Here is a 19,294-nt window from a genome sequence, read left to right on the forward strand (position 1 = left end):
TAGTTTGTGGAGACTTTCTTCTGAAAAAGGATCGGCCTGACATAACAAAATATCATCCATATAATGATAGATGATAGTCTGTGGCCATAGCTGGCGCAATGGTTTCAGTGCCCATGCCACATAAAGCTGACATAACGTAGGTGAATTTTTCATGCCCTGTGGTAGAACTACCCATTCATACCTTTGAGCTGGTTCCGCTTTGTTGATAACAGGAACAGAAAAGGCAAACCTCATGGTGTCCTGAGGATGTAAAGATATGGTGAAAAAACAGTCCTTCAAGTCTACAATCAATATATGCCATCCTGCTGGTAACATGTTAGGTGATGGAATACCTGGTTGCAATGCTCCCATTGCTTGCATTTGCTCATTAATTTTCCGTAAATCATGTAATAATCTCCACTTTCCACTTTTCTTAGGGATGACAAAAATGGGTGTATTCCAAGGACTAACTGAGGGTTTGATATGTCCTGCTTTTAACTGTTCCTCCACCAGTCCCTTAGTAATCTGCAGTCGCTCTTCAGTCATAGGCCACCTCAAAGCAGTTGTAACATTAGGTTGGTAAATTTAAATACTGTGGCTCCCTGTTGGATATACACACAATCTTTACACCCAAACATTAATGCATACAAAGCAACAAGGCATTGTTGAATAAATCAGCAACAAGTTAATTACTGCAACTTAGGCCCTATAACCAATTACACATGACTAAAATTACTTCCCACATTCACATCCACAGTACTCCTCCACCATTTAACATCTCAACCAAAACCTTACACATGTAAAACATTCACTAACAGGCAAAAAAAAGTACTAAACCTGTATATTTGGTATAGCTACAGCGTCTGATTTTACTCCATACTGTGTAACTGCAGCTTTTGTTTGTTAAAGAATTTTCCAATCACGTGATTCCCATGCCGGGAATCGAACCCGAGCCGCCGGGGTGAAAACCGAGAAACCTAGCCGCTAAACCACTTTCGCAACGGCGCTGGGCGATTTTGATTGACAGTGCCAAGGCGGGAGGGGCGGGTACTCCGGCGGCGCGGAGGGGAGGGGCCGGCCCCCCCCTCTCTGGACGCGGCTGAGCAGGGTGAGGGGCTGACCACCCTTCCCCCTCCTGTTTCCGCTCCCTTTGCCACGCGGTCCCAGGAGCGCCACGTGGTTCTTTGTTCGCAACCTCCTCCTCTAAATTCTTGCTGCGCCATTTCTCCCGGGAGTTCGCCGCTTCTACCGCCGTACGAACCTCAGCCACGGATGGCTTTATGTTTGCCGACATGCCCTTAACCGCCGGTAACCCGAAGAAACGAGCCAGAACCCCAGGTTTTTCTGTTTTAGCGGGGAGGTTGGGCTCCGGCGGCGCCGGCCGCATCTCAGCAGCCGCGCGGGCGACCTCTCCTTCTGCCCTCATAGTTTTTAAAGTCTCTATCACGTTTTGCCAGAGTTCACGTACCTCCTTAATTTCTTCTTCCTCGGGGTCCCTCTCAACAGTCTTTTCCCACATAATGTCTCCCACTTCTTTCCATTCCTCCACAGAAAATACAAGCGCTGTGTCTTTAAAATGTCCCCAGCGCTGGCCCAACTTTATCAGCTTAATTAGCTGTTTCTCCACTGTCTTGCTCCTTCTCTTAGAGAAGATATATGCAATCAGCACGAATGCAGCCTCTATTTCCATGGCTGCCCTTTTTCCAGTGTCTGCTCTGCCCTTTCTTGAACCTGAACAGCACCTGAACTCTGGGAGCTGGGTGGCCAACCCTTCCAGTGTCTGTTCTGCCCTATTTGACCCGAACATCACCGCTCCCAGCCGTCTTTTTCCCAACACCTCCTTTTCGCTGCTTACCGCAGTCTCGGAGAGAGCACGCCGAAGGGAACCATCCTCTGCTACCAGTTGTAGTACGGGGAAAACCGGGGGAGGCGCACTCGCGGGTGCTGGGGAACGGTCTGGAGTAAACTTCACGATCTCAATGTGAGTATGGAAGCTTCTCGTTTATTAACAAAGAAAGCAGTGGTTATATAGACTATGTATATGTTAATCGCGCGCCCCGATTGCACTTGCGATTGGTCCATAGGTTTACATATTCAGAGCCGTGACCGCCCCCTCCCCTCCCGGATGTAGTTTTGCTTCCCGCGAAGCAGGCACCACGAGGTTCTTTGTTCTGCTCCGTGCAAGGGGAGTGCAAGGTCGCTAGCTCTGGGCTTAACCCTTGCTCAAAGCCTGGGTTGCTCAGACTGCTCAGTGACTGACACAGGATCGTGCCCCTTCTCACTCAACCAAACCTCTACAGAAAAGAAATGAAGGATGGAATGAATTATATACATTGACTAGACTACTGAATTCCTCAAAATGAAGGTAATGGCAGAAGACAATTGGAAACTTTAAGTGGATTGTCAGGAAATTGTCCATTTTTCACTTCTTAGTTTCAGAGGCATACACAGTGTTTATCACTCCTCTGTTAGACAAATAATATTCCCTTCAGTATTCCCTCAAACTGTGGTTATGACTCAAGAGCTGCAGTTGAGATGCAGAAATCATAGGTATGGACACTCCTCTTTGCTTTCCAAGCAGAAGTAATTTTACTGTAGGGAGTCAATATCTAAGTCTTTTTTGGAAAAAAATAGAAATATGATTTTTGCTGTCTCTGACTTAAATTGTTGTCCTGGTATTTGTTGAAATCTTTACAGGAAAAATGATGTCTTGTTATTTTCATATTTAAAAGAAGTAACAGTTGAGTTTTCAAAAGTCAATAAAAATAGGCAAGTTTAATGGGAAATTGTATCGAAAGAATCAATCCCTGGAATTTGTGAAATTCATCAATAGACTAATAGGCTTTATCTTCTGAAATTATTATCCAAAATATATTTGTGTGTGAGAGGACTAGAGACAGCAAAGAGTACATTTTTAAAGTCAGGTTATCAAGTTTTGCAAAGGTACTGCGTGTTGGTTGCAGTTTAGGATATTGCACACTGGGTTAAACTTAAAATTTCTCAAAATGTGTTCTTTGCTGTTCACTGCAAAACAACTGCTTAGAATTCGTCACAGACATCTTGTTTAAATATGTAATTAAAATAAGTCCTTTTTTGAACATAAGGTCTGAACTTGAGGTGACAAAAAGGTAGACAACATGCTTATTTTGAAGTGTTTGAAGTCTTTTTCTGCATATTTGTCCACACAACCAACCTTCTAAATTTATGGAAAAAGAATTTGGCAAACTGATCATATATGTTTTTCTATGTACTCAAATGTTTTCCTTCCTAGATACTTAACTGGTATTGCAATGAAAGATAGTATTTTTCCATATCACTAGTGTGTGAGTTATACTTAACATGTTATATATGTATATATTTGATCAGTATCATTGTAATTCAATGTCTACTATCTTCCTTAATGAACTGTCTTTGGCTACAAGTTTCTTGTTGCCATTTCTATATGAAAAAAGAAGGCTTATGCTAAATGGCTTATACTATATAAAATTCAGTTTTAGACAGCAGTTTCAATAGTTAGCAATACAAACTAAGAATTTCAAATATTCTATATTTTTTGTAGTATAGAATACTGAAGTTTCTTCTTACCTTCCAAGGTGTCAGTACACAGATAAAACTATTTTTCTGTTGGTTCTTAATGGAAAAAAAAAAAAGTCAAAATAATAAAAGTCTATGTAGACAAAAGCCAAACACTTAAGTTAAAGAAAGCAACAACTCCAGAATTAAAGGAAAAAATCTGAGGAGAAAATAGTCTTCACATCTTCTCATCTTCCTAGGCCAAGATCTTAGAACTGTGTTGACTTCATGATTGAAGTATTTGGTCGTTCCTTTTTTTTTTAACTGATTTTTTTTTTTCCAGTTGTCCTTGTTTAAAACTTAGTCTTATAAAAGTATCACACTGAATGCTCAGTTGTCATTTAATTCTGGCATAAAATTATTTGATAAATAGTGTGGAAAATACCCGATTTCTCTTACTATCTCCAGTTCCCCATCATCAATTTCAAACTTTTGGAGTTGAAAGAGGCAATCTGATTTGCACATCTCTCTCTTCTCCCCATGGCTCTGTCCCTATCTCCCTTTCTGCTGCTGCCTGCCTGCCTTCCCCACCCTCCCCTTTTTGGAAAACAGACCAGAAGCACGGTCATAATTATTAGAAACAAGCTCTGGAGGAAGAAAGGAAAGACACTGGCTTCCTTCCTTTGGTGTCTTCTTTCATATGCAGTATAGGCAGATCCAGAAAAATACTCTTTCAGCTGACATCTTGGTAATACTATCTGAAATTTTTACAGTAAATGCTAAAATCGATTGGAAAATAAAGTCTCTTCTGTGCAAAACCAATCTGGTGCTCTGTTTCATGTGCAATCATAACTTCTTGCTCTGTTCTGCATATTTGTCAGTTTGTTAGCAAGAGTTTTTTCAATTTAACCATAACTGTGTCTGTAGACACTAAGAGAACTGTTTTCTTTAAGGGGCAGTCTTTTTCAGCAAATTAGTGGGGGCCAAAATTTTGAGGTACTCCAGTCTAACTGTGGTCCTACAGAATAGCAGGTGTTTTTGAAAATCCCACCCAGTGTCAGCAAAAGTCTGTCACATACTTCTGAGGTGTGGAAGGTAAATTTTCTAAGACCAGTGAACAGACAGTATTTGTAGGATCCATCCTGCACAGTGAATGTCTTCAGGAGACCACCACCTTTCTTTGCTGGCTTTATTTTTGCAAAGCACTCTTGCTGTGACTGGGTTTAATTTGAAACTCCTGAAGTAGCTGTGAAATGCATTTCCTTGTTATTTTTCATGTTTGCACTCAGTACAGATTTTCTGGATCTATTTAGATTCCCTGGTAGCCTTTCCGTTTTCATGTTCTTGAAGAATGTTAACTCTTGCTGTTTGTTTCTGAAGATTAACTCCAATGTGTCTCTGTGATTTTTCTTTTAAAATTATGCTAAACGTCATGATTTAGAACTTTGTGTTACCACTGAGCGCTCAGTGGTCTGTGTCTCACTGGCACAGAGCTTTGGTGGAACTCTGAACATCAAACTGGAGGGGTTTGCTTGACTCACTGAGCCTTGAGCCTTGCTGTCACAGGTATCCAGAAATTATTAAACTGTTTGTGAATGTAGTAAGCTCTATTCTAAAATGAATTAGAATTTCTTGCCCTTGTGTTCTTACTGGAAGTGTGTGCCAGGACTTCATTCTTTTGATTAGTTTCTAGTCTAAATATATCCCTGATTTTTTTACAACCACTTCTTTTGTAACAATATTGTGGGTTTCTTTTTTTTTTTTCGCCCCCTCCCCAGCCCCACTGTTGGTGTTTACCTCTATGCTGTAAATTATGAGGCAGTTGGATTTCTACTCAGCCTTTATTTTCCTGCTCTGGGATTTTCAGATTATTGTTTGCTGTGTACTGTAAACCATTTCACAGTATCTGTGCCATTCCCCTGAGGAGCCATAATTCATGGTGCATGTCACTGTGTTGTATTTCTAAACTACAGGTAATAGAATCTAGAGTTTTCCTGAATTACCCCAAACCCTCTTATATTCCCTTGATAATGAGCGTCGCTGAGGTACTCAGAATCTCAACATATTCACCAAAACTGTGGTGGTGAATCAAAGCCAACAACATCACCTGAAGTGGTGGGTGTGATGAACATTAACTCTATTTGCAGCACAGTTAGATAGCTTCTGGAGTGACAGCTACTCATTTCAGTTACATCTCTGGGAAGCCAGTTTACTCTTCAGCTGTGTCACGGTTTAAAGCTGGGCCAGCTATTAAACCTGAGGCAGATGCTCTCTGTTAACCCTCCCCCCCCGCCCGAAGGGAAAGGGAAAGGGAAAAGGGAGAGAGACTTATGGGTTGGAAAGTTAAAACAGTTTTAATAAACTATAATAATGAAAAAGAGTATAATAACAATAATAATAGAAATAATCAAATATATACAAAACCAAGATTGAGAGCCTGGAAGTCCTCCTCAGGCAGAGTTGCTCCCCCCAGCATGGGCAGAGGGGAAAATGCAGTAGCTCCCCCTGCCATCACACCTGCAGGCTTTTAACTGGAGAATTGGCAAAGCTGGTACCAATCAGTGGGAGACAGGAGGGCCCCTCCCTCCTGGGCCCCACCTCCAGGAGGCAGTGGGTTAGTGATAAATAGGAAAGTGAGAATGACGTGTGTGGGATGGAATACCTCGTTGGTCAATCTTGGGTCACCTGCCCTGTCTGCTCCTCCCTGCAGGTGCGACCCCCCTTCGGCTCTTCACTTGTAAGCAGTGAGGAATTTAGCAGTGACCTTAGTTTCTCTAAGACTAATTGGCCTGGTTTGGGCCAAACCAGGACAAACTGTTGGTGTGTGCAGGACATAAAGGTTTTATTTAATGTTATCCCCTAAGGATAGGAGGAAACTTTAGTTCACACTCTTGTCAGATGTGAGCACCAGAGCTATCTCTCCCCTAAAAAGTAGTATGAATCTTAACTATTGTTACTGGCAGGACAAGCTGTCAAATCTTTGAGTCTCACTTCAGTCCGGTTTGTAGTGTCTTCATGTAGTGTCAACCTTGTAATATTTAAAGGAAAATCTACTAAGGTTATTGTAATGTGACTTTAGTGGCCGAAATAATTTGGTTATGCTCTTCTATTTTAACATGAGAAAAACCTGACTATTTTTCATAGCAGGCTTTTCCTTGTGACTTGAAGAGTGCAGCTCACTTTCTGTAAATTTCTTAGTTTCCCATTGTGTTGGTCTTGAGGCGTTAGATTAGAGACAGAGAGGTGTTTTTTTTTTCTCAGTGATATCTGGTGACTTCATTGTTAAATGGAGTTAGATACTCTCAGTGTATCTTGGTGCGTTTGTTTATGGGGAGGGTACGGGTGGTGGCAAAAAAATAGACCTAGTAGATGTTCCAGTTTTGGTGCTTAGCTGAGAGTGTACAGTATGTCGAAATGTTTTATCAATATGTGCTTATATTTGTATACATATATCCTACTTGTATGCGTACATGTACACATCCACGTATAATTTATATACCTTATGTGGAGATGTATATATTTCTACCTATTCGTGTATGTACATATAGATGCATATATGCATATATGTATGTGGGTGTGTATATAGGCAAATATATTTTAAATGCCACTCATTACCTTTGTTATATCCAGTTTGCAATTTTTGATTATTTCTTCTGTTTCATGCTGGCCTGAGAGTATCATTTTAGTTAGGACTTGACATCCTTATCCTGCTGCAGTGACAGGAAGATGTCTCTCTTGCAGAGTGCTTAATAGTTTGCTGATTTGAGTAAGCATATTAATAGATATTTTGATCAGAAATTCATTTTTATCTTGGAACTGTTTTTCTGATTATCATGGGGTTGATTTTGTATACTCTCTTTGAGCATGCTGCAAGCAAATTAGCGACGGCATCACACAGAATCACTGAGTGGCTGAGACCAGCAGACACCTCTGGAGATTGTGTAGTCCCGCTGCTCCAGCAGGTCCTCTCCTTGAGCAGTGTTAGATACAGCAGGCTGCCCAGGATGGTGTCCAGTTGAGTCTGAGTATGTCCATGAATGGACACTCTGCAACCTCTCTGGGTAGCCTGTTGCAGTGTTTGACCACTCTTACAGGAAAAAACCATTTTTCTATATTTACCTGGAATTTCATGTGTTTTTTATTTGTGCCCATTGCCTCTTTTCCTATGACTGAGAAGAGTCTGTCAGACGCCACTGAGAAGAGTCTGTCTGCATCTTCTTTATACACTCCCATCAGGTATTTATACATGTTGATAATTATCCCCCTGAGCTTTCCCTTCTCCAGGCTGAACAGTCCCAGCTTTTCCAGCCTCTCTATGGCAGATGCTCCAATCCTTTCATCACCTTTGCGGTCCTTCACTGAATTTACTTCAGTATGTCTATGTCTTCCTTGTACTGGGGAGCCCAGCACAAGGTGTGCTTTAGCACTTCTGAAGAGGGGAAGGATCACATCCCTCCCCCTGCTGGCAACGCTCTTCTGAGTGCAGCTCAGGATGTCGTTGGCCTTTGCCACAATGGCACATTACTGGCTCATGGTCAACCTAGTGTCCACCAGGATCCCCAGGGCATTTTCTGACAAGCTGCTTTCCAGCTGGTCAGCCCCCAGCCTGTGCTAATATATGGGGTTATTACTCCCCAGAAGCAGTAATTTGCACTTCCCTTTGTTGAACTTCATGAGGCTCTTGTCAGCCTGTTTGTTCAGCCTGTCAAGGCCCCTCTGAATGGCAGCACAAGCATCTGGTGAAACAACCACTGCCCCCAGTTTTATGTCATCAGCAAACTTGCTATGGTGCACTCTGTCCCATTGTCCAGGTCATTAATGAAGATGTTCAAAAGTACTGGCCCCAATGTTAGCATCTTGAATACTCCACTAGTGCCTGGCCTTCAACTGGACTTTGTGCTGCTGATCACAGCTCTTTAAGCCCAGTAGTTCAGCCAAGTTCAAGTCCACCTTACTGTATACTTATCTAGCCTATACCTCATCAGTCCATCTATGAGCGTTTTATGGAAGACAGTGTCAAAAGCCTTACTACAGGTAGGAAAAACAACATCCACTGCTCTCCTCTCATCCACTGAGCTGGTCATTTCATCAGAGAAGGCTGTCAGGTCGATTAAGCATCCTCTCCCATTTGTAAATTCATGATGACTGCTCCCAATGATATTCTTGTCATTTATGTGCTCCATCACCTTCCCAGGGATTGAGGTGAGGCTGACTGCTCTAGTTTCCCATATCCTTCTTGAACATAGGAAGGACATGCTTTCTTCCAGTCCTCAGGAATCTCTCCTGATAGCCATGACTTTTGAAAGATTATTGAGTCTGTCTCAGGACTCATAGGTGCATCACGTCAAGTCCCATGGACATGTGTATGTCCAGTTTGTTTAAATGTTCCCTTATCTGATCCTTCTCCACTGAGACTGAGTCACAGGGACCTGGGATTGCTGGAGGCAAGTGTTACCTTTAAAGACAGAGCAGAAGAAATCATTGAATGCTTTGACCTTTTTTGTGTCCTTTGCTAACAGAGCACCTGCTGTTTTCAGCAGTGAGCCCACTTTATCCCTTGTCTCCATTTCGCTGCTGATGTACTTACAGAAGCCTCTTGTTGCCCGTCATGTCCCTCACCATATTCAACTTCACACGGATTTTGGCTTTCCTAACTCTATGCTTGCATACTTGGACAATGTCTCTAAATTCTTCCTTGTCTCCTGTCCTCCTTCTACATCTTGTATCTTTACTTTTACATTTGAGTTTAGTCAGGGGAGGTCCATGTTCATCCATGCAAGCCTCCTGCTACCTTTGTTTGACTTCTTGCTCAATGGAATGGACCACTGTTGATCTTGGATGTGATCCTTGAAAATCAACCAGGTCTCATGGCCCCTTCTTTCCAGGTTGATATTATACTGGATTCTTCCAAGTAGGTTCCTGAAAATGCCCAAGTCTGCTCTCCTGATATCCAGGGTTTGAGATCCTGCTTTTTGCCTTTCTCCCTCCTGTCAGGACCCTGAGCTCCCATCATCTCAACATTTCTGCAGACAAGGCTGCCCCTGACTTTTACATCCCCGACCAGTTCTTCCTTGTCTGTAAGTATGAGGTCCAGCAATGTCTCCCCTTATCAGCCTGTTGTTTCCCTGTGACAAGAAATTATCATCAAAGCACTCCAGTAACCTCCTGGATTGCTTGTGCTCTGCTGTATTGTCCCTCCATCATACACTGGAGTGATTCAAGTACCCCATGAAGACAAGGGCCTGCAAACATGGATCTTCTTCGCATTTTCTGAAGAGGACTTCATTCTTCTTCCTGATCAGAAAGGATCGGCAGGCAGCCACCATGTAATCTGCATTGGTCTGCCCACACCTGACCCACGTGCTTTCAGCTGGCTCGTTGACCATCCCAAGGCAGAGCTCCATACATTTATACTAATCTTTCACATAAAGGGCAACTTCTTGCCATCTCAGCCTGTCTTTCCTAAAGATCCTGTATCCATGCATGGCAGCACTCCAGTCATGTGAGTTATCCCACCTTGTCTCTGTCATCCCAACAAGCCCTCCAACTGCAGACGGATCTCCAGTTCCTGCTGTCATCCTCCATGGGACACTGTGTGTGCATTTTAACAGCAACTTCAAATGGGCACCAGTTGTGCTTATTTCCCAGAAAGATTCTTAAGAGCCTCCCTCATATGGATGTCCTGTCAGCACTCCCTTATTTATGTGCATACGCTTGAGGTGGTCCTCCTTCAGCCTTGTATTGTTCATCACAAGGTCTTTCCTGTCCACACCAACCTGTGGCCTTTCCTTGCCGGCCTGGGCCACAGCTCCCTCGTTACTTGGCCAGCATCTCTGTCCCCCGCCATTCCTAATTTAAAGCTTCCCTCACCAAGTTGGCCAGTCTGTTGTCAAAGGTACTTCATTCTGTAAATTTATTTGTATTGCACCACTGGTGCTGAATAATTCCTGGTAAGATTGAGCATCATTTCCTCCTTCCTGTGTAAAAATGAAATAAAAAAGGGTTCCCCTTGTTGATTTACAATGTAAAGATAGTACCTCATTCACTAAAGAGGATAAAAGCAGCTGTAACTTACAAATGCAAGTTAAATACAGTGGTTGTGTATTTGTGTGTCTCAAGAATTTTTCAGATTGCAACTATTTTGGTTTGCATAACTTCTTATTCAAAAAAAGAAAAATAAAGAAAGTTAGGATATTTGTATGAAGAAATATAGTTTGATTTTTTAAAATGTGGCATAATGGAACTGTGACTGAGTTTCCTTATTTTTAAAAATCCTCGAATTTAACATGAGCAAACACGTTAACGTATGTTCTGACTGTGCTGCAGTTCTTGGGAGTCTGCAAGGTTTAGCCCCCCCCCCCGCTTCTCTTCCCTTTTAGGGTATAACTCAAGCCTGATAAAATCGACAAAAAAGATTCCCATTGACCTTAATACACTTTGTGGGCAGACCATTAGAGAACACATAATACTGTGCATTCTTAGGTGACAGACACAGATAACTGCATTGATATTGCAGGCAAATTAAAGAGCAGCAGTATAGCAGAGTGGTCTCGGCAACAGTTACTACCAAACATTTCCAAGAGTATATGAGGATTCAACATTAGCCCATGTTTTTCCCTTCCACAACAAAATGAACATCTGCTTGGAGAACCTGTGCAAAATTAATATAATCTGTGTTTTAACTGCAGTGCAAAGATGTGTCATTTTCTGCTATTTATTTGTAGTCAGGGAAATGAAACAAGTGCTTGTTTGGAAGCCTGTTGTACAGGGTGTCGGAAAGTGCTAATATATCACTATGTCCTTATTTCTGCTGCTGTGCTTGTGAACAGAATTAAATTAGTATAGATGAAGTACATACTGCAGTTGTGCGTTGGTTTTGTTACGTAAAGAGTTCTTAATGCACTTCTGCCATTGTTAATTTTGAGGAGCTACTTTACATCTCATTGAGGACGGTAGGACTTAAATACTGTTAAGCAGGCATGTCCTTAAGTGTTCTCTTGTATTGGCCTGTTAACAGGCTTTTTTAAACATCGTTTTTTTAACAACATTGTTGTCTCAGTGTGCTATTGTGGTATGTGTAATTTCAATTTTTATATAATTATTCAGATGTTGTACCTTTACTTGAATAATCAATTTATTAAGTAGTGGCACAGGTCTTAAGAAATATTTTTTTGAAAGTTCCCTTCAAGTGATTTATATGCCATTCTGCGGTTCATCAGGAAAACACAACGAAGCTGGTATTGTTGCTTACCTTTTGTACACTATCTGCATCAGTATTATAAAAATGTGATGGTAACTCTTGTTAATGGTTATTCTAGGCACAGAGAAGTCGCATATGTGTTGGAGGTCACCAAGAAAATTCTTTGAGGAAGTAGGGAAGGAAATTATTTGGAGTGATAAACTTATATTTCAGTATCTGCCTGCACAACTAGTGTGAAATGTGCTTGTGAATTAAACAGGGAATTAAGTAGAAAATATATAAAAAGGGACTAATGGAGTCATCTGGACTTTTAACGTGTTACAGAAAATACAGATTATACTAGATCTATCCTATGGTTGCATTATAACACTATTCCTATTATTGTGTTTATAGAGCTTTTATTGTTACATTATATGACACACACCAAAGTTCACTTACTTTGCTTATGGTTGTTGCAATATGCTGTACCTGCAGACAAAAAGTAATTTATCAGCAGACATACTTTATGTGTCTAGGGAGTAGAAGCATTTCAAAAGAGAGACTGCATTACAGATACTCTGCAAATTAAGAAAAACTTTAATCTTTTTTCTGATGTTTCTAGTTAGAAAAAAAAATTAAACTTAGACAGTCTGTGTGTTCTACATATTTTACATTTTGACACTTACTGCTAAGGAGTTAACTGAATATTGATTAGAAAGTGTTGATACAGTAGTGAAAATCCATTTATTTTAGAGCAGTTAGAGAGGGAAATTGAAAGACATTCCATTTTGAAACTTAACTGTTTTGTAGATATTTCACAAAAGTACGTGATAAATATTTTATATGTAGCTTCTAGTGTTTATAGCGCAATTGAGAGAAAAATAAATGAAAATACGAAGCTCATTATCTACAACAAAATTATTTGAACACAATTGTTTAATGGAGGTCATTGTTATTTTTCTTAATTTCTCTTTATTGCTTGTTTTGTGCAGGAAGGAGTTACAGGAACTGCAGAATCTTTACAGACAAAACATTGAACATACAGCACAGCAGGCTGAGCTGATAAAGCAGCTTCAGGCTCTCAATACTGATACACAAAAAGTACTGAAAGACCAAGATGATGCTCACACAGCTGAAACAACATCATATCAAAAGGTATGTCATTCTCCTTTATGATCACAGGGTTCATTTTAATATCCGTCTGTACAATATCAATGGACAGAGTAATCAAAGCACTATGTAGTGTTGCATCCTTTAGTTCTTTGGATCTTTATGGTTACCAAAAAATGGCTGGCAGAGTAACAGTTTATTGGCCTAATTACATCCTAGCATATATGGCCCCTTGCTTATGTTGAACTGATGAGCCTTAAAAATTAAGATTTAGTTACATCTGAAGAAAAATAGGAGTGAATTGCCAAGCATATAGATTTCTTTATGTAATTTTGTGTTACCTATGTTTTTCTTCTTTCCTCTCCTAGAGCTTTCAGTTATTAAATTTTCCAATTTGTTTTTGATAATTTAGAAGAACAAATTCCTTTCACTTGTAAATAATGTATTTGTGTGCATTTCAAACAATTTTACTGGTTTAAGATGCAAAAAAGTGTTCTATCAAAATTATCTGGAAAAATTTTTGCCATTTTTTTTAAATGGAAAACTAAGTCAAAAAACTTTATGTTTACATTTACAGAACAGATTCGTATTTTTGAATGCCAGGAAAAAATGCTAGCCCTGAAGAGCTGTCACATGCACTACACAGAACTTATGCTTTTGAGTGTAACAAATTATATGGATTTGTTTTTCAATCTCTAAGAAATACAGAAGATATGTTTCCTTCCTTTTTAGAAACATTGAGTAGGAAGAAGACAGGGAAGAAGCTGTATATACAACTTCCACATACCTTCTACCAGTCTTGGAACTGTTTTCTCAAATTGTGTACTGTCAGTGCTTTTTTGAAAAACAGGTCTTTCCCTTTATCATTTTACTTAAGAGTATGGAGTTTGTGATAAAATTGTGAAGCTGGGCCTGAGTCAAGCCAGAATCAGTACTGGGTTTCTAAAGATGTGTTTGGTTAACATTTTATAGACTGTAGTGCCCAGCACATTCTTGTGTACTTAACTCTGCACAAGTTTATCATTGACTGCAGGGACGATAGACGTTAAGTCTTCATTAACAACGGTAGCCGAGCCAAGCTATAGGTAGACTTCCATCAAAGTTGTTCAGAACATGTACAAGGCAGGGGGAGTTCTACCTATCTGGGGCAAGAAAAAATAAATTACAGAATTTAAAAAAAATACAGAATGTAGGTATCAAGAGTTACTGTTTCTTTCATTTTTCATTCTCTCGTCAATGCTTCTATAGGTGTTAAATGGATCCTTTGAGTCACTCAAAAAAACCCCCAAACATTGGCACAGGTGAAGATAATATGAACTCTCTTCATCAGTGTTTATAAGACCATATTCTTCCAGACTACTTCTACAACATATGAACAAAAATAAAACTGGATTTTCATGAGACTGTTTTAAAGCATGACAAAACTCTTTATAAAAGTCACTTTACCTTGCATGATAGTGATTTTGCCAGTATTAATTACTTCAGTTAGGGAAAGAGTTTAACCTATCCTATGAAAAATAATTTTGCTATTATAAGTTACTTATGTATTATAGAAAATGAATGGGTATACTTATATCGGTATAGGGGCAAGCCACTTCTAAACTGGGCTTGGCTGAAAAGTCAGGTTTGCTTCAGAAAGCAAGTTCACGGTTCTTGGTCTGTATTAGCAGGACTTAAGACTTGTGCTTAGTTGATCATACCACAAGAATAGTATGGTTTTGAAGATAAGCCCTTTTTTTTGATAGCTGCCAAATACGTCAACTCACAGATGACCCTAAACTTTGCTGGTTTGGAGGTGTTGAATTCAGTATTTTTCCAACATGGAAAGTTTGCCTTTTAAACCAGCAAAAGCCAACTCAAATATTGTGACAAATTACTATTGTGGAACTGGTAAGCTGTCTTTTTGTAAAATACCGAAATATCTCATGCACCTGGAAAAAATCTATTATTTTTTTTTTTTTTTTTTTTTTTTATAAAAATATGTTTTAAAAAAAGTATATATTAAAAAAAAGATTAAAAAAAAGGTAAAAAAAGAAATATTTTTAAAAAGTAAAAAAAAAAAGAGTTATGTCCCCTAAGTCAGAGTGGCATGGATCTAATAATGTTTGTGGCAACTTGAGTTGAGAGAACTTCAGAGGGGGAAAGGAGTTCCTTTATCATGACAATCCTGTTCTATACTTCTGATTAGAAGAACTGTATAAAATACCCTACTGCAATTGCTTCAAAGTAACATGCATTTTCCAAATCACAACATAGGCAGCCCTACTGAAGTCACAGCAGGCCTTTGGAAAACTCAGCATCTGTAAAAATAATACAAATACCTATTTTTCCCTTGAATGAGAAAGGTAAACTACTGCAGACAAATGTGTGTTCTGTTTGTCTTCCATGCATTAATAATATGCAGGCTGCAACAGCTAGATAAGGATGTGTCAGCTATTCCATAGACATATTCACAAAGGAATATTTTCCTACTGCTCTGAATGGCATTGAGCCTATCAGTGTATACATCCTATGATATATTGTCCCTTACAGCAAGATCAATGACCTCTCTGTTAGTGGTCAGATAGGCAGTATATGCTATGGCTCAGTCTACGTGGTTGGCTCATGTATTCCAAGTTCATCTTAACAGTCTACCATTTAGGAAGAACTGCTCTTTTGCTGATGTTCATGTGTAGTATGGAACAGTAAACTGAATAAAAGAAAAAACATTTCTTATAAACCAGATCAAGGTCATGAACTTGCACTAGATTATGTGTAAATCCATTGAGGACCACAAATTCTCTTCCCAGTCTAGCTGTAGTGGGCAGCATAAACATGTGAAGATCTGTAATCTGTTTTACCAAGTTACATTGACTTGACATACTGCTACCTTTTTATTTCTGTAAGTACAAATTTTAAGGGTGTTGTGTTCTACAATAACTCCTTTACGTTAGAGCATTTATGGAAACAAATTGATATCTGTTTCATATTGCAGCTATAGTTCTCATTTTCAAGGATAGGGAATATTTTTCTAAACTGTATAGCATCTGTTTTAGTGGTCCCAAATACTCTGGGGACTTCACTCCTGTGCTGGATTTAATGAGACTCGATAGATTTGTCCTCACCAACAATTTCAAGGTGGAGAGGCTTCAATCAATACTAGGGATAATAAGACAAGAAGAGATTCTGAACTCCTTAGCCAGCTTATCACAGTTTTCTGAAATTTACAATTTAGGGCCTTTGTTTTTATAATGCACTACTTTCCCTTGATCTGATGTGGCCTTTAGGCTCCTTGTTAATCATACTGGTTAAAAATCTCGTAGTGGAAGGCCTTTTTAGTGAAGTGGAAATACTGTTATTTGTCATTAAATACGAAATTGTAGTTTGTGTCCTGGAAGACAGCTCTCAAATAGAGAATACTGTGGATAGTGGTGCAGTACATATTTGTGACAAAGAAGAGCATTGCTCAATAGTTAGATTTTTCGCATAATTAGAAAACACTGTAAGAGTTCTCAGTTTTGAGGCGTTGCAGAAGTCTGCATCAAGTGCACTAGAAAGTAGCTAAAAACAGGATAGTGTCAGATACATGTTCGGATGTTGTGGTTAATTTTGTGCCTGCAGTTGCCTTTGCTAAGTCCTTCTCATGGTGTCAGTGTGTGGAGATAGTTTGCTTTCCTTCAAGCCTGAGAAGTTGTAATCAGAATGTCAAGTTACTGACTTTGCCACCCTGAAGTTAAATTGTACCATTTCCAGTCTTTTTTTGCGACTGCCACAACCTTTAAGCATACTTAAAAATCACAGACGAGTTTATTTTTATGTAGGCATTAAATTCACAAATCCACAAAATAAAAACTAAAACCAAATGGATGTTTAAATGGTAGTAACAGTGCAGGTTCTCCCTCAAATTGGAATGAAAAACATAAGTTCTTTCACACGTGATAAGAACTGAGAGAAACTAACTGTCCAGTCAAATATACTGAAGCCCACATCATTAATAAGTGAACCATCATTTTTGTAGTCCACTTCATCTGTGAAAGCTGTGAGAAACTCTTGACTTATCTCACACTTTAGTTCAAACTCCAATACTGTTTTCTACTGTTGGGAAGTGTGTTAATTAGGTTAGTCTATTTGTTTCTTGTATACCAAACACCAGTACAGTTGGTCACATGCTAGCAAGTAGATTTTAGCATCAGATGTGCTTATAGGTTAAAGTTGAAAAAATTCTGGGTAGACTCTGTTTCTCTCAGGGTGATGTTAAACTCTGCAGTCACAGGCGATGATTTTCATGCTTGAAAAACACTGTACCGATATTCTTAGTATGCTGTAGTTCCTGTGTGTAATAGTGTAGATTGGTATCTGCAGAATACTTAAGTAATTGGAAAAAAAAGTAAATAATCTATAATTCTAAATCTGTCACTAATGCTTGCAAACCATTGTCTTAATGTTTCTGGTGAGGATAATGTATTTTTTTTACAATATGAGAGCTGTAAATGAAAGAAATTATATAAACTGGTGAGACAGTGCAAGGAGTTGTACATCAAAAAAGGAAGAAAAATCTTAGCTTACTTAAATATGTTTGTGAATAATTCCAATTTTGATCAGCTTTAGAATTATAAGATTTAAATATATCTGAATTTTGTGTATAATCAGATTGGTCCCATAATGGAGGATTTTAAACTATACAGTTTGCAGTATGAATTATTAACATTTTTCTGCATTAACTAGAGCTGGTGTTCTTCTCAAGACTGCTACATGTTCTTTGACAGTACACTATACAGAGAGAAGAATTCTAGATACGGTTTGCTAGCATTTCACAGAGCTGATGCTGATAAATGCAGTCTTTCCGAGAGAAATGTGTCAAAATTTTTATATACTCAAAAAAGCAATCTACAAACCCCACCATTAGATAGCCATATCAACACAGGAGTTGCAGAAAACTGATTAGATGGATGAATGCTGGAAGGCGACATTGAGGGGTGTGTGGGGGGAATCAGTCAGGAACCAGGAAATACTGGATTCATTGAAGAGGCTCATCAGTTTGAATTTTTGCTGTAACAACACTAATCAAAAAGACTGAAATGTTCTTTTACGTTCTCGTCCGTTATTTTTGAGAAGGTATATTGCTAAAGTTATCCGTTTTACATGGTTTCCAAAACAACCATGGTATTTGCAATTACATAGTATCATAAAGTTGAGGAAAGCACGTCTTCTCTTTTAGCTTATACTAGCGACTCTTGCTTGCATGTTGTCTGATGTTACTTACATCCATTCTGTATTTCCTTTTGTTTTTCTTCTTAACTTCTCACTTATGTCTGTCATTTTTTTCTTGTATCATAGGTAAGCTTCATGGTCTCTCATCTTAAAAAATCACTCTCCCTCTGCTTTTCCGTTTTAAAACTAAACGCCATGAATGTGCTGCATATAGTCTGTCTGGAGTCCCTCTTCAGTTTCATGCTAGAGCTTCTCCAGCTGATTTCTGCCCTTGTTCTTTTCAAATTCTCATAAACAGCATGTGTTTGTAACATGGATTTCTGCAATAGTTTCCCTTATAGTTTTATTGTGTCTTAATTTAGACTAACTTTTTTCATTTGTGTCATTACTATACGTTCATTATTACTGTATGTTTGGGTTCATTTACGCAAGTCTCTGTAATATACTGTTTTTTAGGGTGTGAGCATTTAGCTAAAACATTTAGTGTAGGAGAATATTTGTTTTACACCCAGTGTATATAATTGGCTACTGTTGTATTTTAATGGATGATCTGCCTTAGTGTTAGTTCCTGTTACGACCTGGTCGCAACTAGTTCATAAATCCCTTGGAGTAAATTCAGGTGAAACAACACCAAATAACTGGTATGAAATTAAGAACAATTTATTAATACAGGGAAAGTGGCACGGTTGTAAGTGTCTTGGGTTTCTAAAGATTGCTGCCAAAAGAGAGAGGGAAAAGAGAAAGAGGATAGAGATTATGAGAGAGAAGGAAAGAGATATCACCACCCTGGGATCCAGCGATGTAAGTTGTTCGTAGAGTTGGTAAGTTGCTTGCAGAGTTGCTCCTTTGGTAAACCGCTTACAGGATCGGTCCTCAGGTGGTGGGCGGGAGCACGCACCAGCATCCCAAGCGAGAAGGTCTAAATACTTTAGGTCATTTGCATGCGAGATAGGAGAGGGCGGTAACATCCCTCTTGTCTCCCCCCCCTCTGCTCGCTTCCCATGCTAATTGGGACGCCTGCGCTTTGTAGTCTTAGATAGTTCTCGAAATGAGTCTGTGGTCCCCCAAGGGGTGTCTGGTGGTCGTGATCCCCTAGTTGTGGTGTCCGCTGTATGACCCCGCTTCTGCACAAGCGTGGTTGAGGCCTTGCAAAGTTGTTGCACATGTAGGCTGGCCCCAAGGAAAAGATACCATCCTGCCTCCACAGCACTTATCTCTTCCTTCAGCCAGAGTTGTAAATCACAACAATTAAGGCACAGCAGGGGTATTGTTCTGTTCCCAAGGCCCTTATCTCTTGCCAGACTTGCAGGCCTCTGTAGTACA

At 39.5% G+C, this 19,294-nt stretch overlaps 1 protein-coding gene across 1 annotated transcript in view; it reads left to right on the forward strand.

Moving 5' to 3' along the window:
• CNTLN (centlein) overlaps positions 1-19,294 on the forward strand; it is a 205,264-nt gene that overhangs the window by 58,320 nt on the left and 127,650 nt on the right. Inside the window, exon 7 of the mRNA XM_068422921.1 lies at positions 12,664-12,826. Coding sequence (XP_068279022.1) covers positions 12,664-12,826 — 163 coding nt within the window. The remainder of the gene's footprint in view (positions 1-12,663; positions 12,827-19,294) is intronic.

This window comes from Nyctibius grandis, chromosome Z (genome assembly GCF_013368605.1).
Source record: "Nyctibius grandis isolate bNycGra1 chromosome Z, bNycGra1.pri, whole genome shotgun sequence".
NCBI lineage: Eukaryota > Metazoa > Chordata > Aves > Nyctibiiformes > Nyctibiidae > Nyctibius > Nyctibius grandis.